The sequence below is a fragment of the Myodes glareolus genome, chromosome 15, assembly GCF_982192425.1.
Source record: "Myodes glareolus chromosome 15, mMyoGla1.1, whole genome shotgun sequence".
In the NCBI taxonomy this organism is placed as follows: Eukaryota; Metazoa; Chordata; class Mammalia; order Rodentia; family Cricetidae; genus Myodes; species Myodes glareolus.
Genome location: NC_142040.1, coordinates 4541562 through 4565788, shown reverse-complemented (window position 1 = coordinate 4565788; position 24227 = coordinate 4541562). Strand labels below are relative to the sequence as shown.

Here is a 24227-nt window from a genome sequence, read left to right as displayed (position 1 = left end):
AAACTCTTGGAAATCCTGTCTTCATCCCAAACCAAAATTCACTCTAAGAATTTTTTATGAAATCCAAATCAACAATTCAAAGAAAATTTCTTAAAACAAATCATCCAAAACAACTAAGATATAGTAATACAATTTATGAATGCTAAGGAATGGTATTAGAAGAAATTTAGAAGTCATTGTTTCCGATGAACCTTTATGTTTCTGTAAGAGCAGAATTGAGGGTAAGTCCTGATGGAGGAGGGTTATCTGTCTATTGTGTTATTTTCATTGGTCAATAAAGAGACTGCCTTGGCCCTTTGATAGGACAGAAAATTAGGTAGGCGGAGTAAACAGAACAGAATGCTGGGAAGAAGGCTATGAGGCAGATGCCATGGAGCCAGCCACCAGGTCAGACATGCTGAATCTTTCCCAGTAAGCCACACCTCGTGGTGCTATACAGATTATTAGAAATGGGTTAATCAAGATGTGAGAGTTAGCCAGTAACTAACTCTCTAGAGATAATGGGCCAGGCAGTGTTTAACGAATACAAGTTGTGTGTTGTTATTTCCGGGGCTAAGCTAGCCGTGCAGGAGCCAGGCGGGACGAAAAACAGGCCTGCCCGCAGTCCCTCACTACAAATGGCGCCCACGTGGATAACTGAATCCACAGAAAGCTTGAGAAAGCTTGGGAAAAAATAGAGTAAAGCATGTTTTGTTGGTAGCAGCAATTTCTCGGGTCTACTTTGCTTGCTAGAGGCAAGCAAGGCTCTCATCTAAGAGAGGCTTCCTGACTCAGCTTTAGCTGCAAAACTTTGCAGCTCTTTTAAAAGGTCCTGCCGCGAAACACTTAAATGGTGTTGACGAAAAGCTGAATGCATGCTTTTCGGTTGTCAGTTGTAGCAGGAAAAAAGCTGTGCCGTTTTAAAATGCCAGCTTTCTGGGCCATCCTGCCAGGGCAAACTCTGCCTCTTTCAGGCAGGCAGTCCGACGATGGAGGATTTGAATGTGGTCTGTGAGCAGAACACTCCAGCTTGCTTGCTGGCAGGGACTTTGAAATGCCATAGAGTTGTGGCAGTAAAAGGCTCCAGTGGGACCTCTACCATGAGTCTGGAAAGCTAAGGAATGGACTGGATCTAGCCATCAAAGCCACAGTTTTAGACTCACATGTGGTCAGAAAAAGAGAGATATACAGTAAAAAGAGATTCAAAGAGGAAGAAAACCTCTAAATGGTTTACTATGAGTTAAAAATATATGCAGGTTAAAAGGTTAAAGTCATTAAAAATAAAAAAGAAAGGGAGATATAGGGTGTGGTGGTACACACCTTTAATCCCAATGCCTGGGAGGCAGAGGCATATTGACCTCTATGACTTCAAGGGGTAGAGGTAGATTGACCTCTGTGACTTCAAGGTGTGGTAGCACACACCTTTAATCCCAATGCCTGGGAGGCAGAGACAGAAGGATCTCTAAGTTCAAGGTGTGGTAGCACACGCCTTTAATCCCAGCACTGGGGAGCAGAGACAGACAGATGTCTGTGAGTTCAAGGACAGCCTGGTCTACAGAGTTATTCCAGGAAAAAAGATATACAGAGAACCTGTCTCAAAAGCCAAAAGTTAAAAGAAAAAAATAAAAGAAATAAAGGTTAAAATAAAGCTGCACAAAGATGGAAAATACACAGAGAATCTTGATACTGTGTGTTATTATGCTCTCTTTGAATTGTTTGAATGCTGAGGAAGGAGCAACAGCTGTTAAAAGATATTTGTTTATAAATGCTGCTGAACTAATTCAAGATAGATATGTTGAAAATACCTTGACTTCAGAATTTGGATCTAAGGATATGATACTTTGGAAAGGAGGTTCTTCTTTTGTTTTCACAGAGGATGAGACCCTGTGGATTGCTTCTATCCCAATATGGTATGATAGACCACATCCTCCTGAAAGGTTGCTGTGAACACCCTCAAGAAATTACTTCACTCAACTGCCAACTGAGATGAACCTGGCAGACGGGTTATACCATGAAAGACCTAATTAACTGCACCCCTATACAGCAGGAAGAAGTTTGGAGAGAAATAACTACGTCCATATTCCCAAATATTGCTTATATTTGTTCTTTTACATTTAAAGGGGGTTATGATATAGAAATGAATAATTTGCATTGGTATGGATTTTAAGGTCAATTTTGTTATATGTGTATATATTTCTGATTTTGATTGTGTAGTTCATTTTAAAATGCAATATATAGCCGGGCAGTGGTGGCGCACGCCTTTAATCCCAGCACTCCGGAGGCAGAGGCAGGCGGATCTCTGTGAGTTCGAGGCCAGCCTGGTCTACAAGAGCTAGTTCCAGGACAGGCACCAAAAACTACAGAGAAACCCTGTCTCAAAAATCAAAAAAATAAAAAAATAAAATGCAATATATAATTAAAAATATAGGTTGTTAATGGATAATCATCGATAATAGTCAAGCTTGTAGTAATGTTAGTCTGATTTTCTAGAAATGCATAGATATATTTCAGATAGACATTCATATTTTTCAAAGACTACAGAACATGGCATTTAATGTTTTAATAACTTAGGACTTTTCATGACAATGAGACACGTCTGCTCCTGGCAGCACCAATCTACTTCAAGAGGAAGATGGGCATCAAAGAGGCTCCTTATGGAGTTGGTTAGCCATTTGGGCAAGAAACTGCTCTTGCCTGGACTGTTATATAAACTGGACACAGAGAACCCGCAGAGAGAGGACTGCTGAACTTGCCTAAAGGTGAGATGATCTTTCGGGGTTCCTGATTCATGAAAGAGTCTGTGAGACATTTTGCAGGACACAGCAGATAGTGACTGAACTGCCTTTGAAATTTCCTGCTTCATGGAAATGTCTGCTGGATATTATGGGCCTAAAGGCCGAAAATGGATGCCCCAACGATACAGAGGAACTTTGGGTGACTGTCCAGGCAGCGAGATGTCTCTGTCATTTCTAGAGTTTTGGAAGTTGCTCACTTCTTGTTTACTTAGGTAATATATCCTTCTGGAGTCTTTGATGGAGTTGAAGAATGGATAGTCATAGTTATAGTTTTCCATTATTATGATAAAGATATAGTTATAAATATTGTGACTGTAATTCTTGCTTGATAACTGTTTTATTATATGTAATTTTACTATGTTAAAATGAAAGCCTTTCTTTTTTTGTTTAAACAGAAAAAGAGGAAATGATGGAGGAGGGTTATCTGTCTATTGTGTTATTTTCATTGGTCAATAAAGAGACTGCCTTGGCCCTTTGATAGGACAGAAAATTAGGTAGGCGGAGTAAACAGAACAGAATGCTGGGAAGAAGGCTATGAGGCAGATGCCATGGAGCCAGCCACCAGGTCAGACATGCTGAATCTTTCCCAGTAAGCCACACCTCGTGGTGCTATACAGATTATTAGAAATGGGTTAATCAAGATGTGAGAGTTAGCCAGTAACTAACTCTCTAGAGATAATGGGCCAGGCAGTGTTTAATGAATACAAGTTGTGTGTTGTTATTTCCGGGGCTAAGCTAGCCGTGTGGGAGCCAGGCGGGACGAAAAGCAGGCCTGCCCGGTAAGTCCTTATTGATCAAAACACTTCAGACAGAGGATTTGGAGCACAGGCTGGATCTGACCCAAAGTCCTCATCCCCAAGGACTTCCTGGTACTGGATGGTACCATGTAAGCTGACCAGAGAGAAAAGTAATCAGCAGTCTTCTATATATAATATAATCAGCAGTAATACCTATAAACCATGATGACCAGAAGAGTAAAGACTCCCACAGGCACAACAGTGGCACTCGTGTGTGGAAGCCAACAGCTACCTATTTAGAGTACAATCTGCCAATAGGAAGGAATTCACTCTGACTACAAGCCTAGCAACTCCCCATGCCTGTGAGGCCATGGAGCCTAGCGAAAAACCTACCACTACCACTTCCCTACCTGTATAATTTCTAGGCGGCATTTTTATTTTCCCCTCTAACTGCCTTCCTAACACTTACCCTTATCCCCCAGACAGTGTAGCTCTCACCTTCACCCGAGAAGTTTCTCTTATAAGAGCTGGAAACCATCACAGACAGCTATAACTGGTCAAAATGCAGAGAACATCAGACTGCAGTTGCTCAATCCCAACTGGTTCATCTACAGCACAACCCTACACCCAAGGCTCACCCAGAGCACAACAAATGGTAAGAGTTAGAGTACCAGGACATGTGCTGCCTATCTACGGCAGGGACGGTGTCCCCATGAACTCAAAACAATATAGTTACCTAAACAAGACCTGGGTAATGACAACACCAGCCAACATGACAACATGGAGAGTGGAAATCTCAAAGATCTCTGCTTATAGATGAAATAGGCAACTAATGACTGCTGGGGGAGGAATGAAACCATTAATTGGTTATCCGATACCAAGTGGTCCACCCTAACAACATATACATGTGAGCAACAATAAACTGAGTCATCAGGTTGTATGTACATATTCATTTCTATATATGCATGTATAACAATAATAAGTAAAGAAAAAGAGGTTATGAATTTGAGAGGAGGTTGATGTGGGATTTCCCTCTGTATGCTGTGAATACGTTTTATTAACATGGGTTAATAAAGAAACTGTTTTCGGCCAAGGGCTTAACAAAGTAAAGCCAGGCAGAAAATCCAAACAGAGATGTAGAGAGTAGGTGGAGTCGAGGAGACGCCATGCAGTTGGCAAAAAAGAAAGATGCAAACCGCCAACCAGAACCTTACCGGTAGGCCACAACCTCGTGGTGATTCACAGATTAATAGAAATGGGCTAATTTAAGATATAAAAGTTAGCTAAAAATATGCATAAGCCATTGGCCAAACAGTGTTACAATTAATATAGTTTCTGTATTATTATTTGGGTCTGGGCGACCAGGAAACGAATGAGCAGTCTTCGAATACAGGTGACCACAGGAGACACGAAAGGCAGGGAAGTGCTGAGATGATGTAAATATAGCACACATACATTTTTTTAAGTTTAAAAAATTACTCAGCCTATTTGCAACTTTATCCCTTGCTCTCTGAAGAGGGGAGTTTCTTGCCTGCTTACCTGTCAACAAAAATTGAGTATGTCCTCTTCAAATAAGCCAGGACATAAGTACTAGTAAAAAAAGCCTGAGCTATCCTGATCTACTCAGCTGGAACGCAGTAGAACTTTTTCACTGTTCCACCGAGATGCGTGTTCTTTTCCAATTCAGTAAGTGTCCGAAAACAGGGTTCATGTTGTTTGGAGCCCCTTAAGTAATCAATCTCTGCTGGCTACTTTTATGTCAGTTTGACACAAGTTAAAGTCACTGGGGGAGAGAACCTCAAATGCCTCCATTAGATTGGGTTGCAGGCAAGCATGTTGAGAGCATTTTCTTAGTGACGGCTGGGAGCAGGCCCAATCTATTGTGGGTGGGACCACACCTCGGCTGGTGGTTCTGGTTTCTATTAAAAAAGCAGGCTGAGCAAACCAGTAAGCCGCACTCTTTCATAGACTCTGCATCAGATCCTGCCTGCCCTGTTGGAGTTCCTGTCCTGACTTTCCTCCCCAAGTTGCTTTGGCCATGGTGTTTCACCATAACAGTAGTTAACTCTAACTAGGACACAATCTTGTTGAGTAGTACATATAAGACACACCACGGTCTAGCAACAAAATCTAGATCAGCCAAAGGAATGTCTCAGTTCTCACGCATCACTCTGGATAGTCCTCCAGTTTTCTGTGTATCAGTGCTTCTCCCAACCACTCATTCTACTTACTCTAAATTCTGCCTGTTCTCATGTTACTCAAAATTAAAAGCCAAGCTGAAGTGTCAAGCATACAACCTGACCCAGACCAAATTGACACTAGTCTGATCCTGTAACATTTATGACCTATGCCAGCATTTCCAAAAGTGTATGTCAAACAACATGCTTGAAGGTATTACTCCATGGTGGAGGAAATTTGTGTCTACCACAAAGATCTCACTCTTCAGTTTCAATGTATACTGCCACCTTAAAGCCTCTGGGAAACCCTAACACCCCAACAAGCTGACTGCAGCAACCAGCTGACATTTTAGAAACACTAGCATGTTCCAGAACATAACTTGGAATTACTGCTTCTGTTGATGGAGGAGGGTTATCTGTCTATTGTTACTTTCATTGGTTAATAAAGAAACTGCCTTGGCTTTTGATAGGACAGCAGCTTAGATAGGTGGAGAAGACAGAACAGAATGCTGGGAGGAAGAAGGCAATGAGGCAGTCACCATGACTCTCTTCTCTGAGACAGACGCAGGTTAGAATCCTCCTGGTAAGCCACCACCTCGTGGTGCTACATACATTATTAAAAATGGGTTAGATCAATATGTAAGAGTTAACCAAAAAGAGGCTACAGATAATGGGCCAAACAGTGCTTAAATAAATACAGTTTCCGTGTAATTATTTCGGGTAAAGCTAGCCGAGCAGGCGGCAGGAAGCAGCCCGCCGCTCCATTTACATTCTGTGTTTTTTTTTAATTCAACCATTACTCATACTTTTTAATACCTTTCTAGTCTTATTAGACTTACAAGGATGTATATCTATATGTTTCCAAAAACTGACTGGAAGTTCTTTAGGAAATTCTGTTGTTATTTTGGATATTAAAAGACCTGCAGAGGACCACAAGCTAGAACCAGATTGTTCAACTGAAGACCCAACCTGAACCTAACATAGAAATCGTTAACTAATGATCATAAACAATACAGATCTGAGCCTGTTGTGGGGATAATTGTATCCCTCTGTGTTATTTAGTAATTTTTCCCAAATAAAACATTCCATCCTGGAGAGAGGCTTAAGATTCAGAAAGTAAATGAAGCTTATAATGCTCAAGAAATAAAAAATTCAGAAGTCTCAGAAATCACCCGAAACATACATGATTAACAAGGCTCTTCCCACAAGGTAAAATAAGCAATAAAATGTGGGGCAGGATACTCTCCAAATAGCTGAGCTAAACAGGTTGTATGGGGAGCTTCAAGAACACAGCCTTCTGGAATTATCACCCATGTGGGAATGGGCTTATCAATGATGCAGCAACCTTTGATTCATCCATTTTCTTCTAAGTAAGGCCTCACCCATGCTCGCAAATAAGCCCAAAAATTCATTAGTTCAGCAAACTGAACAATGAACAATGGTAGAGTTATTTTGATCTATTGCTGGTACCCTATCTGGAGTGAATAGATGTTTGTTCATGTTTCCACAAAAAGACATACAACACCCCCAAAATTCACACATCAAAGTACCAGTCCCCGCATTTCAGAATACAACAGTATTTGCAAAGTACAAAGGTAATGAAAGCTAAATGAGGTTATGTAGGAAGACCATGTTCCAATCTGTCACTCTCAAAAGAAATTTAGACATACCAGGATGCACATGTATAGAAGACAGATCAGGTAAAGACACACTGAGGTGACAAGACAACAACAATGGCCTTAAAAGAAATAAATCTTGACAACTCTTTGATGTTGAACTTCTAAACTCCAGAATTATGAGAAAACAAATTTCTGTTATAGTATTTTGTTATATCAGTCATAAACTGGACCTCCAATCCTGAATGCTATGTAGCTACATAAACCCATGCACACATAAAAGTTCCTTTGCTCACAGAGTAACTCAGTGATTAACTTTTGTTGAACATTCTATGTTCAGAAGACAATCATTAACAATGAAGAAATCTGAAGTAAAATGATAACTATCTGAAGAACTGGGGAAAGTCTGAAGAGGCTACTAATGGAGAGGAAGTGGGAAGACAGGCTTCTGGCCATGGAAAATCAAAGAGCAATAAATGAGTGGTTAAATGTAGCTGTCCCGCTCCAAATCAGAACTGGTAATACTGAAGCCTACAAATGTGAGATGAGGTGCTCAAAGAGATGTCTACCGTCAGGAAAGATGAAGAAGTAAAGACTGCACACTCCATCAGGTAGGAACATTCAAGGCCCACTGACTGTCAGTTAAAAAGTAGGACCTTAGATTCTAGCTACACTTTGTCTCTGGGTCCCTAAATATCTATGCCATATCAACCCACTGCAGCACCTGCTCTCGCTCACAGAGCAAGGGCAGAAACAAGGAGAAAAAGATGTGCTCCTGTCGTCAAAAGAAGGGCCTGAAGAAACAAAGCCCTCGGGAAATATTAGTAGTCAAAGAACCATTACTATGCCAAAGAGAAAGCTAAATATAATTTTTCTAAATCTAAATGCCAGTTGATACTGATTCTACATTCCAAATTAACTCAACATAATGTTGGGGAGTGTGCCCTGTTTAGAAGGCAATCGACCTCGATAACTGTTCTTACTGTACTATTACTTTGTTTGTTAGGTTCTTCTCCCCAAGAGTGTAAACTCTTCAAAGACAAAGAGTGTGTTTTTGCACACCCACACACATCTGTAGGGTGACACTATACTCACAATTCTGCTTCACTAATAGAGATGAAATTCAGTAACTCATAAAAATTTGCAACTGGAGACAAAGTATCTCTGAGTTAGGACACTGACTCTTCAAACAATTTCCTTACACAAACCCTGGAAAAGTCATTTAACCTCCCGGTCTGACCGTCTACAAAGTAGTCAGAGTGAAGGCTACAAAACAGATTCCACAAAAAAAATAAGTTACACAGTAAATACGTAGTAAGGCTTAAGACCACTCAGCACATACCGCTATGCATTAAATATGTATTTCCTCATTACAATTATTCTACACAAAATGCTGCCAGATATTATAGGTAAGTTTTTAAATAAATAGAACAACTCCTCCTTGTCAAAAAATCAAAAAAATTGGTTTAATGTACAAGTGTATGTACCTGGAGCTATAATAAGTGAAGAATTTGAGTTTGAGATAGAAACTTGCTGTTCCGGAATTCTCCAAAGTAATCTAACAATCAAAAGAGAAATAGCATTATCCTGCATCCAACTATTGTGCTCCGAGCCTACGTCAATTAGCAGCACACGTCACACAGTCCACATTTTCTTTTCGAATCTGTTCCTTTCTTTCTCACTCTCCCCGCCTCCTTGCGACTTGGCAAAAAGCAGCGAAGCTTTTCCGTATCTGGAAACTGAAACTTACAACGCCCAGCTCCTCACCGGACACCACCAGCACAGTCCTTAGTGCCCCGGCCAAAAGAGGCAATCCGAAGAGGCGGGCTGCGTGACTAGGGTTCTGGAGCCACAGGAGATTCAAACCACTACCCGGCCCACACCTGAGGCCGCTGGGCCACAGGGGCACAGCCCATCCAACTTAAGTGACAGAAGCACTGCCACCTCATCACCGCCCAGTTCACTATGCCAGGGAACATTGGGACACGCTGTCCCGTGCAAAGGAGGACGACGCCTAGCAGCACCTCCAGGCACAATCCCTTCTCCCCCAATGTCATTTCAACTGCCTTTAAAGTGTAACTTCTGCTCAAAGCGAAAGCAATCACAACCCACCTGGCACTTGCTGGACTGCCGCAAAGTATAAGCGCATGCGCATTTCCCCAGGCATCGCTTTCGTGAGGGGAAGTAGCTGAGCGATCACTAGCTCGAGATTTGATTAAAATGGTCTTTACATGGGTTAAGAGTGAGAGCGGGACTCCATCCTCACGCATGCGCATGCTCTGAGCCTGATGGGAGTTGTAGTTTCGCGGTGCCACCCGCGTTACTTCAGTACATGGAATCCAAACTGCTAGTTCAGGGTCCTATCCCTGCTCGTCGCTGGGAGGCAGTCCAGAGGAGACCAGCTCAGTGACCGCGTCTGCATGCCCCTGCCGGCGATGCTGCCGCTGTGGGTGTGGGTGGTCGCGGCGTCTGCGCTCGCGGCGCCCGCCCCTGGAACCCAAGAGCAGAAGCTGCTAGTGACCCAGAGGCCCAACGTGGTGCTCGTCGCCAGTGACTCCTTCGTAAGTAGAGGGAGGACGGCGAAAGGACGCCGCCCACAGCCTGCAGCCTGCAGAGAAAGAGAGAGCCTCAGGGAGAGCGGACACTGGGGTTGAGAGCTCCCGCAAGTGCACACCTGCAAATAGTAAAAAGGCTCTGGCGATCCTTCTGCCTCAACCTCTCTGGAGAGACTACACCCGCGCGCCACGGGCGGAGATTTTCACTTTTTAATACCAGACTAGGTCCACCAAAGCATTTTTGTCATTATTAATTAATGTTTAGCCTGTATCCTGGTTTAAGTCAGTTATGAAGGGAAATGCATTGTGCACTTCCATAAAAGCTTATTTGTTTTCCAAAATGACGTGTTAGTCACCCACACTTGCAAAAATTAATGTTTGGGTAAGAAATGAAGGAAATTTAATTTTCTAGACCAGCGGTTCTCAATCTATGTATTGGTCGTAATCCTCTGGGATTCGAACCACTTTTTCACAGAGGTTGCCTAAAACCATCGGAAATATCAGATTAGGTTGCGTTTCGTAACAGTAGCAAAATTACAGTTATGAAGTAGCAACAAAACAAATCTTGTGCTTTGGTGTCACCACATGGGGAACTGTATTAAAGAGTTTCAGCGTTAGGAAGATTGAGAACCACTGATCTTGACATTTAATAATTGTGTTACCAGTGATTTAAATGTTAGTTGTTATAATTTAATCTACTTTTGCCGGGAAGTGGAGATGCACACCTTTAATCCCAGTACTTGAGAGGCAGAGGCAGGCGGATCTCTGTGAGTTCAAGGAGAGCCTGGTCTACAGAGTACGTTTCAGGACAGCCAGGACTGTTGTCTCAAAAAGATGGAAAAAAAAGTACTTTCTTGAAAAAGGAGGATGATAAAACATAATTCTTTTCAATTTAAAGTTTATGACAAAGCTGCAATAATCACAATAATATGTTACAGGCAGAAAGATAAATATTCAAAGCAATAGAATAGATTTAAGAGTCTAGAAATAAATTCTGATAAACAAGTAATGCTGAAATTAAATATTCACATATTTAATTTGAAATTAAATATTCACATATTTAATTTCAAAATTAAAAGAACAAAATTGAGCCCCGTCTTCCACCATGTGTAAAAATTAACTTAAAATGAGTTTATGAATTAAAGACTTCGTCTTGAAAATGGAAGTATAAATTTTCATAATGTTGGATTAGGCAACTTAAAAGGAGCCAAATATTTGAAAAATATTTCCCCATAGAATATAAACAGGTGGTCAGTAAGCACATAAGACGTTTATTAGCATTAATGATCATTAGGGAATTGTAGGTCAAACCATTTCATTCCCAGAAGGATAGCCAGAATCAAAAAGTAGGAAAATGAAAGTATGAGGGGATTATTTGAGAAGATACAGGGAGTCCCCAGGAGGGAGAGGAGGGAGATATGATCAAAATATGAAACCATTGCATTATTTTGTACAGTTAACATATAAAAAGTTCTTCCGTATCCTAATTACACACGCACGCACATGGTAGACAATGACCACAGTTTGTGAGACTGTGGAGGAATTGGACACCTCGTACACTGCTGTGGAGAATGCTCTGTAAAGTGGTAAAGCCACCTTGGAAAAGCATTTGACAGTTTTTCCAGAAATAACGAGTTACTATGCAATCCAGCAATTCTATCCCTATGAGAAATGAAAACATAGTTCACACAAAAACTTCTACATGACTATTCATAGCAATATTATGCTAGAAGCCTTGAGTCATGGTTGTGTTTGTCCGAGCAATAGGATAGACTAGAACAATGTATGACAACTCAGAGCCACAGTTGCGATATAGCTCATTTGGTACAGTCCTTATCTAGCATGAGGTCAACCAGCAGCACCATAAACGGAGAGCATGGTAATGTCTGCCTCTGACCCCAGCACCCAGAAGGCAAAGACTGGACGTCATCCAAGTTAATTTACTTTTTACCTCTCCCAGTGGGCTGTGAGTTTTCTGGGAATGGGCCTCTATTTTGTCTCACCATTGTATCCTCAGATGTTACAAGGTGCCTGACACATAAACTCACAGGTATTTAAAGTTTATTAAAATAATTTTTAAATTATTTTTTCATTCTCCAAAACAACTTTCCAAGAAGCACTTTAACTTAATATATGCAAATGAATCTGAGTATAAAACTCTCTCCAATCTTATTTAGGTACTAGATTCTTATAACATAGCTCAGTGCTTGCTTTTTATTCTTCTTGAGATTTCATACAAACATATTGAAGTCTTTGGGGTTGTAAATTTTGTGTTCAAAATTAAAGGGAAATTGGTTTTGGTAACATAATCAAGGGTGTCACAAGCTGGAATTTAAACAGTTTAGACAGGTGCGAGTCACCATGAGGTCACTGGGAACAGAGCCCAGGTCCTCTAGAAGAGCAGGCAGTACTCACACCAGCTAAGCCTCCTCTCCAGCCCCCAAACAAACTTATTCTTGTTTGAGGAAATGGTAGGAAGTAATAGTTTTTATCCAGTGAGTTGGGTTTCTTCTCCTCCTTCTCTTCCTTTTCCTCCTCCTTCTCTTTCTCCTTCTTCTCCTTCTCTTCTTCTCCTCTTGCTTGTCCTCCTTCTCCACCTTTTCCTCTTCTCCTCCTTCCCTTCTCCTCTTCTCCTCCTTCTCCTCCTTCTCTTTCTCCTCCTTCTCCTCCTCCTTCTTCTGCATCCTTGGATTTTAGCATTTCATGGTCTTTTCTTAATTTAAAAACTCAAATTTTCTAGCTTCCTGTCTTTGGTTTTTGTATCCCAATATTGGTTTAAGTATGAGTAACAACTCAATGAAGCAGCATCCTAAAGTAGCACACTTTTGTGTGCAAGCGCAGATAGAAATGAAAAGAACTTTGCTGCCACCACCTCCTCTGTTCAAGGAGAGAGACTGTAGGAAGATGAGAGACTAGGTTGGGAATGGTTTGCTCAGAGGGCAAAATGGAGCTCTGCACTATACTGATGGTCTAAGTTTGCTGTCTGCACAATAGAAGTTAAAGTGGAAGGGTAAGAATGGACATCTAAAATTGCCCTGTGCCTTCTCTGTGTACATGATGATCAACAGTGGTTGGATTTTTTTATTTCAGGATGGAAGACTAACATTTCAACCCGGAAGTCGGGTAGTAGAACTTCCGTCTATTGACTTGATGAAAGCGCATGGAGCCACCTTCCTGAATGCCTACGCCAACTCTCCCATCTGCTGTCCATCACGTGCAGGTTTGGCAACACTAGGAAAGGGCTGAGCCCTAAAACATCTAGATTTGAATATCATACGCAAAAACCTATTGTAAAGTCACATCTGGTACCTAATAAGAAATACCTCAGGGTAACTGCTGTGTGTTCTATGGGGTGAATGTTGGGGTCATTTGAATTTCTAATTTTTCTGAAGAATTTCTTTGTTTTTCTCAGAAAAAAACTTTTTCTTGCTTGGGATGCTGTCTAGTTCCTGTGTTGCTGTTTCATTTCTTTGTTTGGCTGTCAAGCAGATGGGCAGGTACTTGTGCCTCAGAGAGTTCTGTGTCTAAGATGTCTTTCCACGAGGCTTTGGGAAGAGTCAGCAGCTCTCTAGAGACTCTTCCCAGGCAGAACTCATGTTCATCGGTATCTTAAGTTTCGCAGTGATTGCAGACTTTATACTTCATTGCTTTCTCTGCTGTCACCATTCACGTCCGTCACGAGTCTAAGTGCTCACATGACTATAATGATTTAGCACACAACCATGGTTTGGATGGCGAGCAGGTGACCATAAGCCATAAGTTTAGAAAGTGAAAATTTGTTCTTAAGACTCTTGTCTGAACGTTGCTCTCCTTTGCGTCTATCCGTGCGGTCTGTGGTCATCTGCCATGGAGCCTCTGAGATAATAGTCTCTATGATTTCAGCTGTCACCGTGGTCACTTTATTTCTAGTACTGTGAACTGTCTGGTCACCAACATTAAAGGAAAAATATATTATTCTAATTGATATTTCAATGATGGAAGATAAGATATATCGTATGTAAAAACATGTTTGCTAACTTCTCTTCTGTGTTGACTAGAAGGAGCCCACGATGGATACTCTGATTCTAAACCTCTTGGCCCCTGTGAAGGAAGTAGCCCAGGGACATCCACACAATGCAAATGTGGTTGCCAACTGAAACAGTAAATGAGAAAGTGGCTAGTGGACTCCGAAGGTCTCACAAGGGGTCTTCTGAAAAGAAGCATATTTTGACAAGGGATGACAGTGATAAAAGTGATGAGTGTATTCTTGCTATATTTGGTGATATTCTAAATGTTGTCTAATATTTTATATTTAATCCTCATACTTCCATGAGCATGGTTACTGTCATTAGCTCAATTTGCAGAGGAAAACTAAAACAAAGAGGTCGAATGATTTGAGAGTACCAGACTATGGTTATTGTGACTCAAACCCACCTCTTAGTGTTTTGTTATATCAGAAAAGAAAGGAGGGCCTTGGAAGATGGCTCACTTGATAAAGTGCTTACCCACAGGCAAAAGACCTGAGTTTGAATACCCAACACCTATGTATCTAAAAAATAATATTAAACTGGGTGTGACAGTGAATGCCTGTAATGCTAGCACTGGGGAGACAAAGACAGAGAGATCCCTGAAGCTTGCTAACTAGCCAAGCAAGCCAAACAGCAAGCTCCTGATTCAGTGAGAGTGACCCTACCTCAAAAACTGTTTAGGGAGATACCCTTGACATGCACACGCAGAAAAAACAAAGCACCTCAAACCTACTGTGTGTGCACGCAGAAATGAGAACAGGAAACCTACTGTGTGCACACCTTGAAATGAGAACAGGAAACCTACTGTGTGCACACCTAGAAATGAGAACAGGAAACCTACTGTGTGCACACCCAGAAATGAGAACAGGAATCCTACTGTGTGCACACCTAGAAATGAGAACAGGAAACCTGCTGTGTGTGCACCCAGAAATGAGAACAGGAAACCTACTGTGTGCATACCTAGAAATGAGAACAGGAAGCCTGCTGTGTGCACACCTAGAAGTGAGAACAGGAAATCAGCTGTGTGCACAACCAGAAATGAGAACAGGAAACCTGCTGTGTGTGCACCCAGAAATGAGAACAGGAAACCTACTGTGTACACACCTAGAAATGAGAACAGGAAACATACTGTGTGCACATCCAGAAATGAGAACAGGAAACCTGCTGTGTGTGCACCCAGAAATGAGAACAGGAAACTTACTGTGTGTAAACCCAGAAATGAGAAAAGAAAAGGAGGTGTTTACTAAGGTTTGAGAAAATAAGGCCACATAACATCTCTTTTTCTTTCTTTTTCTTAGAAAAACCTAGTGAAAAGATAATGAATAGGAAAGTCCTTGAAGAGATAAGGGAAACAATGTCTATAATTGCCAGTACTCTAACTTATGGTAAAAAAACTAGAAAAAAATACTTAGAGAAAGCTTTTCTGACTGAAAAACACTAATGATGTGCAAGCTTTATATTTAATTCCAGCCATAAATACAACAAATACCTTAATCAACTTAACCTCCAGGCCTTGGTGAATAGAAATCCTTGTAGGGCTTGCCCACTGTTAAAATGGGTAACCGTGAGAAGTGCCCGGGACCTGCTGAAGCTGATGGCATTCCTTACTCCAGATCACAGACCGTGGAGCAACCAGCAATGATTAAGCTTTACCTTCATCCGTTCTTTTCGTTTCTCTTTTCCCCTCAGCGATGTGGAGTGGCCTCTTCACTCACTTAACAAAATCTTGGAATAATTTTAAGGGTCTTGATCCAAATTATACCACATGGATGGATGTCATGGAGAAGCATGGCTATCAGACTCAGAAATTCGGAAAAGTAGACTATACTTCAGGACATCATTCCATTAGGTAAAATGAAGCAGACACTGCCCTCTGCTGCACACTCATGTACTCCGTATACTTACTTTACCACAAGGCTAAAGTAATTCTCCTACTCCCTCAAGTGTGCCAATTTGGCTAAAGCTTAACTTTGTTTAATCTTCTTAAACTATTAAACTGTTAATATGCTGATGGGTTTTTGTCTAAAACATTAATATCTATGGTTAATTGATTTAAATATTTGTGAAGTAGCTTAGCCTCTGAATTATTTTGTGAGTTTCTGTTATATAATATTTTTCACTTTACAGTCTTTGTAACAGTAGCCTACTTACCTTTGAGAGTTCTCTAGAACTTGAAACTATTGTAACTTTCCTCTCATTTAATAAACCTTCAAATGGCAGGCAGCTAGCTTAGCTAGGGCTTTGGCTCCCGGGTAGAGAAGGTGCTCAGCATGCACAGGGCCCTGAGTTCTACCCACACCACCACAAAAGCAAACAAGCAGCTACACACTGTGGTGAAGAGGAATGGCCTAGTTTTGAATTCTAGTTTTTCTACTGTAGTTTGGATTCTAGTAATTTTGAACACGCCTATGCTCTCTGAACTCCGCTAATGTGATGACTAAACTGGACAAGGAGGGCAGGGAAGTGCTAACGTGCAGGCCTGAAGTTGACCCTAACAATATTTGCCCACCCATATGGTTGACCCTGGCTGGTGTCTGGAAACTCAGGTTTCAAGGGTGTTTTCCACCTTTCTGTAACTGTAGGCATGTTCTGGGGTGTTTGTGTGGTGCGATTTATTTATGTTAAACAATCATCTTTTTTCAGAGACAGGTTTTTGGTATGGTATAGGTCCAGGGTGCCCACATGATTAGCCTTCAGTGTGAGTCACCAGGGTTCTGCACATGCATGGACTAGAGGCAGCGCTTGCCCCACCGTCAGAGTTCCACGCTGGGAGGTTCGGGTGTGCCCTGAGCGCTCTGCACAGAAGCCTGTGCCTATGCTTCCTCACCCATGCTTCTCTTTGTGCTGTTTGCTTTGTGCACTTTGACATAAAAACACATCCCAAGTCCTAAAGCTCCTCCTACAAATCTGGGTGTGGTCTTCAGTTCCCTAACACGGGGGGGGGGGGGGGGGGGACTCACAAAAACACAAGACTAGGCAACACCTTGTGCCTAGAAAGTGATCATTGAGAGTGACAATATTAATAGTGATGAGAGAATTGAAAACTCAATGTCATAAGGTCATGAGTCAGGGTTTGACAGTGTTCCACCCAAACTTCATTGAGACTTTAGAATGTTATCTTATCTGGAAATAGATCCTAACTACAGATATAACTGGTGACAGGTCTCAAGATGACACTCTGTACTTAGGATAAACTCTTATTGGAAGAAGGGAAAGACACGGATGCACAGGGAGGACAGTTAAGGGCAGAAGCAGAGACTGGAGTGACAGGAACAAGTCAGATGTGACAGAATCGCTGGAGTCACCTTAAACCAGGAAGACACAGCTCAGTCTGGCAGAGAACCTTCAGCAGGAATGTGGCTCTGAGGGCTGACTTCAGACTTCCCATCTCCAGAGGTGGGAAGTGCACATTCTGCATTAAGGGATTCATTCTGTGGTTTCTTACTAAGCAAGCCCTAAGGAGGCAGCACAGTGAGTTTGTGGTCAAACCAATGCTAGAATAATCTAAGTATTATTTTGCTGCTATTTCTAATATTAAATTTCTCTCCTTTTCTGTTTAAACTCTAAAATATAGCCACACTACAAGTTGAGAAGTCCTCCTAACCTCGCTCCTCCCTGTGGAGTCTTCCCTCACTGTGGAGTCACTTCTGCTGGAGAACATCCCCAGCTTGTTCACTGTCTGTGCCCTCAGGCTCCTGTCATTCCTCCCTGAGTTATCAGTGACCTCCAGTGGACTCAACAGTGATCTGTAAATATACACCTGATCAATCACATGACTTACCTGCTTTGAATCCATGAGTTATTCTTCCTTGATTTCATTAGAATCCCACATCTCCAGCATGGTTTATATGACCCCGCCTGCTAACATTCTGGATTCATCCCATGCGCTAATGCATGTCCTCAATGTGCTTTCACCAGGGCAGGCCTTCTGGGGAAAATCTCGCCCTGTATTCTGCTTTACCTTGAGAATTTAGGAGAGGGGGCTGGAGAGATGGCTCAGAGGTTAAGAGCACTGATTGTTCTTCCAGCGATCCTGAGTTCTATTCCCCACATGGTGGTTCACAACCTTCTGTAATGCAATCTGGTGCCTTCTTCTGGCCTGCAGGCATACATGCAAACAGAACACTATATATGTAATAAATAGATTTTTAAAAAAGAATTTAGCAGAAAGGAGGGCAGACAACATGCAGCACAGGGACTGATGTTAGCCTGCTTACCATCCTTCTCACCATGGGCAAATTACTTAATTTCCCTCAAGTTTGGGGACTCCTATTTGTAAATTGGAATCTATTCACTTATTGAACAGCTGAGTCTTATCTGAGTTAACATTGAAGATACTGTAACAGGAATAAATGAAATTGTCTGTGGCAATAAACAGAATAAACATCTGTTCAGTGGGAAAGATTGGAGTGATGTGGATCCAGTCAACAAGCCTTACACCTCCTGCCTTTCGGAAGTGATTTACATTTCCCATTATTTCGTGTTATTGCACAAATTTCTCCTGAAATTATTCTCCTTTATTTTTATAGAGAAAATGTACTTGTGGTGGTTTGAGTGAGAGCTTCCCCCACAGGCTCATATATTTAAATACTTGACCCCCAGTTGGTAGAACCACTAGGAAAGGGTGGGAGGTGTGACCTAATTAGAGGTGTGTCACTGGGGGTGAGCTTTGAGCTTTCAGAAGCTCACACAATTCCCAGTTAGTTCTCTCTGCCTCATGCTTGTGGATTGACATGGCACCCTTGGCTACTGCTCTAACACCATGCCTGCTGTTGTAATGCTCCCTGCCATGACCGTCATAACCCCCAAAACTGTATGTCAAAAAAATGCTTTTTGATAAGTTGCCTTGGTCATAGTGTCTTATCACAGCAGTCAAAAAGTAAGTAGGACAGAATCAGGGAGTGTTCTGTTGCAGAGACTGGTCTGATCATGCTGCTTGTGCAGAAAATGTGGAAGACCTGAGGGCTTTGGATGAGAAAAGCCATTGAATGCTGTAAATGGGGATTAATGGAACATCCTCATAGGAGGCTGGAAGACAATGTTACAGAGAGCCGTGTGGACTTATGGAGGCCCAGCTCAAGGTTTCAGAGGGGAACAATATTAGAAATTGCCATTTTAGCAAAAATATGGGTGCTTCCCGCAATTGTCTCTGAATTTTCCTGAGTCTAAAGTGAAAAACATTGAATGATGTTCTTGGTCCAGGACATTTCAAGACAGCCTAACATCGACTCTGGTGTTGTTGCTTGTTGTGCAGGTCTGTGTGAAAACTGCATGAGCAGGGCACAGCTGGGGGGCTGGGAGAGCGGCAGGAGATTCCATGTTAGAGCCTGAGCGGCTCAGGCCAGGCCCAACCAGCCAACCCTGCAATTCATGGAAGATTCCTATTCCTCCTAAAAAGCAGCTACCAAGGAAAACTTAGGCAAATATAATTCAGGGAGGGGCCAAGTTCCATCCCAAGCCAGTGCACAGACCTGACAGCATGGGGCCACATGCTTCTGGCATTAGAGTCCTGAAGGATACAGGAATAAAGGGTCATGGGATCTTCCTCGGCCGGCAATTAAGGAAACTCTGAGGCCAAGTGTATGGCAGGGGAGTCCCTGCATCGAGGCCCTGGGAGGCAGGCCTTTGGGGGAAACTGTAATAGTGAAGCCTGGATGGTGTTGGAGACCCCAAAACCATGGGGTGTCTGCCGGGGACCTGCATGCAGGGAGTGGGACCAGACTAATCAAGAGAAGTGTGTTGCAGTCACACTTCTTTGATTGATGATGTTAAGCCATCAAAGCCATTTGACAGGATCTAGAGTTTGCCCTGATAGGCTCTGGTCTTGCTTGAGTCCACTATTCCCTCGGTATGCCCCCATTCCTCTCTTTTGGAATGCTAATATATATTCTGTGCTATTATATATGACAAGTATGTAAGCTGATTGTGATTTACTGTTAAGATTGCCATGAGTCTCAGAAAAGACTTTGGACTTTGACCTTTTAAACAGTATTGAGACTGTTACAGATTATGAGGACTTTTTAAAGTTGGACTAAATGAATTTTGCACTATGATATGGCCACAAGTCTTTGGGAGTCAGGGAGTAGAATGTAGTAATTTGAATGAGAATAGCCCCCATAGGCTCATATGTTGGTCCCTTTTGGTGCAACTGTTTGGAAAAGATTAAGAGGTATGGCCTTGGAAAAGGTGTGTCACTGAAGGTGGACTTTGAGTTAGCTCTCTCTGCCTCCTGCTTAGGAAATAAGAAGCAATATCTCAGTTACTGCTCCAGCATGATGCCTGTCTGCCTGCTGCCATGATCCCTGCCATGATGATCCTTGCCCCCTAAAATTATAAACCCTAAATATTTTCTTTTATAAAGTTACCATGGTCATGGTGTTTTATCACAGCAATGGAAAAGTAACTAGGACAATATTCTTGTTTATGGCGTGCCATGAAATGTTTCTATAAAATGTATACATTGTATAATACACAACTCATGGTTTGTCTCTATATTAGTTACTTATCTCCTTGTTGCCACAAAATATCTGACAAAACCAACCTGGAGAAGGGTTGGATTTGGCTCACAGTTCAAAGGGTTCGTTCATCCTATCAGGGAGGTCAAGACAAGAAGAGTGTGATGTGCTCATAACCCTGAATCTTGAGTCAGCCAGCAGAGAGGGCTGAAAGGTGCTGCTTAGCACCTTCTCTTATTCATTACAAGACCTCAGCCCAAGGAAGGTGCTGCCTATCGTGAGAGGGAGGAGTTGCAGGATCTGCCCTTTTCTGATTGGCCAACTCTAGCCTGCCCAGACCTTGCCTGCAGGAGGGCTCAGGAGCTGGCCGGGCTGGAGGCAGCCGTCCAGCCTCACCAGGGAAATGGAGGAGGGGTAAACCGGAAGTGCAGAGCTGGGGGAAGGGGAGATTGGCTGTGACCAGGCCAGTTGAGGTAAGTGGGAGCAGCCATGGAGGTCGGGCCCCAGCTCCAAGCCCACACTCACTTAGGGTACCCTGCCTCACCAAGGCTTTGGTGCTGTTTGCCCCTCTGCCTGGTGCCTTCTCACTGCCCACATTAAGTGATTCTTCACACCTCAGTTAACCTAATCTAGACGTTTTCGCTCAGAGGTACCCTGAGGTTAGAGTCTCCTTGGTGATTCTAGATTCTGTCAACTTGGCTGACAGAGCTGACCGTCACTGTGTCTTCGTATGTCCCTTCTCAGGGCAAAAACTCTCAGAGTCCTTAGTATTCTGAAATGCTTGGTAAATATCTGCCTACCCTACCACGTAATAGGAAAGCAGGGTGGCTTTCTTCTTCGGACGTTGTTATAATGTTGATCCCACAGTGTGTGTTTCTCCACTGAAGCCGTGCCACACTCCCCTCAGCCTGTGAGCCACAAGTCTAGTACCAACTTCCAGATCTACTTTTTCAAAAAGTGAGAGCATGTCCTGCTTGTCGTCTGTGCCTGGCTGATTTCACTAAACACAGTGCCCCGTTCCAGCTGTGTTAGCACACATGACAGAATTTCAGTTTTCTGCAGCTGAGCACTCTTCCAGTGTATATATAGCACATTTTCTCTATACTCTCTCTGGTGGATGAATGCTTTAGTTGTTTTAGGGGTTTTATATTTTTGGGGATTTTTGTTTGTTTTGCTTTGCTTTTTATTTGTTTGTTTTTCAAGACAGGGTTTCTCTGTATAGCCCTGGCTGTCCTGGAACACTCTGTAGAACAGCCTGGCCTCAAATAGAAACCTACCTCCTTCTTGCCTTCCAAGTCCTGGGATTAAAGGTGTGCACCACTGTGCCTGGCAGTCTGGTGAATTTTTTGAGAGTCCGTTTAATTTCTTCTTTTAAAAATTCTGTGTGTATGTGGCAGGGGAGGAAGAAAGAGGGGACACTTGCATGCTCACATGCCATGGTGCATGATGAGGTCAGAGGACCACTTTCTAGAATCCGTCCTCTTCTTCCGTCATGTAGGTTCTGGAGAATGAACTTGGGTCATCAAGTTTGTGTGGCAAGTGCTTTTATCTACTGAGCCATCTTACCTCCCCAAAACTGTTCCTTGGTTGACCTAATTTGCCCCCACCTTAAGGACACCCTGATTTACTCTCTGAGTCTTTTTAGGTGTTGCCTGTCTGTTCGCTCTATTTCACTGTAGTTACCATGAATAATACTGCCTTTCTTTTAGCACCTCTTTCTGATAGGAAGCTAGAAATGTTGAAATTAAAAATTAAGCATATAGAGAATATGAGAGTTTTCAGACTTTTTATAATTTCCTAGTGGGGTTGAAATAAATAGTTGAAGGTGCATGGGTGAACCTATCGGCAAATGGAGTGGTGTATGCATTCTTATCAGAGAAAGCTTAACTACTTCCCAGCATCAGAGATAACATTTTATACCTTTTAGAAGTTTTTGTGAGAATTGAATGAGATTTTTTTACTCAGTATAATTCTCTGAATATGGTGATTATTTTTCATTAAGTTCTTTGGTTTGGTTCTGGTGCATATTGGGGAGCCTCAATGTTTTCCATGTGAAGCACTCACTAAATTTTTGACGTTGGGAGAATTTTTCTTTGAACCCACCTATACAAGATTGGGTTGTTCAGGATACCATGACTGTAATGTAAGGACTTGCCTGCGTTGATGACGGATTGAATTATCAGTCTGGGACCAAGGCCTTTCGCATACTTCTCAAGTAATAGAATTAGGAAATAATTTTGAATCCAGTGCAGATTCAGTGGCCTCACTTCGATCTTCAGCAACCTGAGTCATGACTTGGCTTTCTGTTCAACTCTGGGCGTTGTTTTCTGTTTTATTGCATCTCTTCCAGCCGTGGCTCTGCTTGATTCAGGCTCCATTTCCTTTGTCACCCACTACCTCACAGTTCCATTATGGACATAGTTGCATTATTTTTTTTTCTCAGTTAAAGTTCTGTAAAGGATCATAAGTCCCACTCACACTTCATGCCAGAATTCTCATATTTGCTGATCGGGTTAAGAACATAGAGATTTATTCTCCAATATAAAAATATGAAAGTAAGAACAAATTTGAAGTTTAGTCATAGAAAAGAGCATACAATAAGGAATGGTGAATTCCTTTTTTTAATATAGAATTTATTATATTGGTTCAGAAATTTGCAAGGGAATATTTAGAACTATCATTTTTCTATTCAGAAGAATTGTTGCATGTATAGTTCCAACAAAAACATTGTGGAGGGGAGACCACCAGACCTTGGCAGTCAAGGCTGATGGGCCTCGTGGGAGACTCTGGAAACTGCAGCTTTACCTACATTGCTACTTCATATTGAAAGAAAATTCATTTCATAATCAATTTTAATGTGTAATTTTTCTTCAGAAGTACTTGTTGCTATATCAATTACTCCTTGACACCTGTGAATTGCACCCAGTGTTGTCGCAGGAGAACTGGCACAGAAAACCCACACAGCATTGGCACACAGACTCATGCAGTAATTAGGTGGCAGTGTGGTAGGTAGTTTTAGTTCCCATGTGTATCAGCAAGAAATAAATTACGGTTTAGCAAAGGGTGAAAATAAAGTCAAGTTTTAAAACTTGATGATGATAAAGCTGGCCAAATTAACTTACACTGAACTGTTAATGTGCTAATGAGATTTCTGTTGCCATTCCTGAGATAGACCAACTTTTAAGGTGGAAATTTTGGCTTGAAATTTCAGCAGCTTTAGTCCATGTTTCTTTGGCTTTGTTGTTTGGGGTCTACAGTGAAGCAGAAGAAACCATGGCAGCTGTGCAGGAAGAAAAGCCTGTTCACATCACAGTGACCAGGAACACATGGCAGCTGTGTGTAGGAGGGAAAGACTGTTCACATCAGAGTGACCAGGAACACCATGACAGGTGTGTGCAGGAGGGAAAGCCTGTTCACATCACAGTGACCAGGAGCACCAAAGCAGGTGTGTGCAGGAGGGAAAGCCTCTCCTCATTACGGTGGCCAGGAACAAAGAAAGGGAGGAAAGAGAGAAGATGCCCCAGTGACCCCCACTTTCTTTCCCTAGGCTCTGCTTCCAAAAGGGTCTGCCACCACCAATGGTGCCACAAGCTGGTCACCTTCAGGGTGGAGTGGTATTTCAAATTCAAACCATTAATATGTTAAAAGAACCCCGCAACACAAAAAATTAAAAAATAAAACCATGCACTGGACAAAAACATTATTCAGAAAAGATAAATACAATCAAATTTTTTCCTTATGTGAGAAAAGATACAGCTGGCTGGGTTTAAGTTTTTATAATTTGACCAAAGAAAAAGATTGGTATTAATGAAGTTCATGAACAGAAAGGTTAGTGCTCTTGCCTTGGTCGGATTCACTCCTGACTGAACAGAAGGTTAAGTGGGACTCCAGTGATCAGAATACTTG

General features: G+C 42.1%; 2 protein-coding genes across 7 annotated transcripts in view; one reads left to right on the top strand and one right to left on the bottom strand.

The window, feature by feature from the left end:
• The window catches only part of Skic3 (SKI3 subunit of superkiller complex), a 100103-nt gene extending 90563 nt beyond the window's left edge, over positions 1 to 9540 (bottom strand). For 3 of the 6 annotated variants that reach the window (XM_048424407.3, XM_048424435.3, XM_048424437.3), the window contains exon 1: positions 9417 to 9540. The gene's annotated coding sequence lies outside the window, so the exon portion shown is untranslated. Of the gene's footprint in view, positions 1 to 8791; positions 8861 to 9416 lie in introns of those variants that run through there. The other 3 variants (XM_048424436.3, XM_048424438.3, XM_048424421.3) reach the window with 2 other exon arrangements.
• Positions 9541 to 9612: 72 nt separating this feature from the next.
• The window catches only part of Arsk (arylsulfatase family member K), a 29686-nt gene continuing 15071 nt past the window's right edge, over positions 9613 to 24227 (top strand). The window contains exons 1-3 of the mRNA XM_048424439.3: positions 9613 to 9865; positions 12950 to 13079; positions 15556 to 15715. Of these exons, the coding sequence (XP_048280396.2) occupies positions 9725 to 9865; positions 12950 to 13079; positions 15556 to 15715 (431 nt within the window). The 5' untranslated portion in view covers positions 9613 to 9724. The remainder of the gene's footprint in view (positions 9866 to 12949; positions 13080 to 15555; positions 15716 to 24227) is intronic.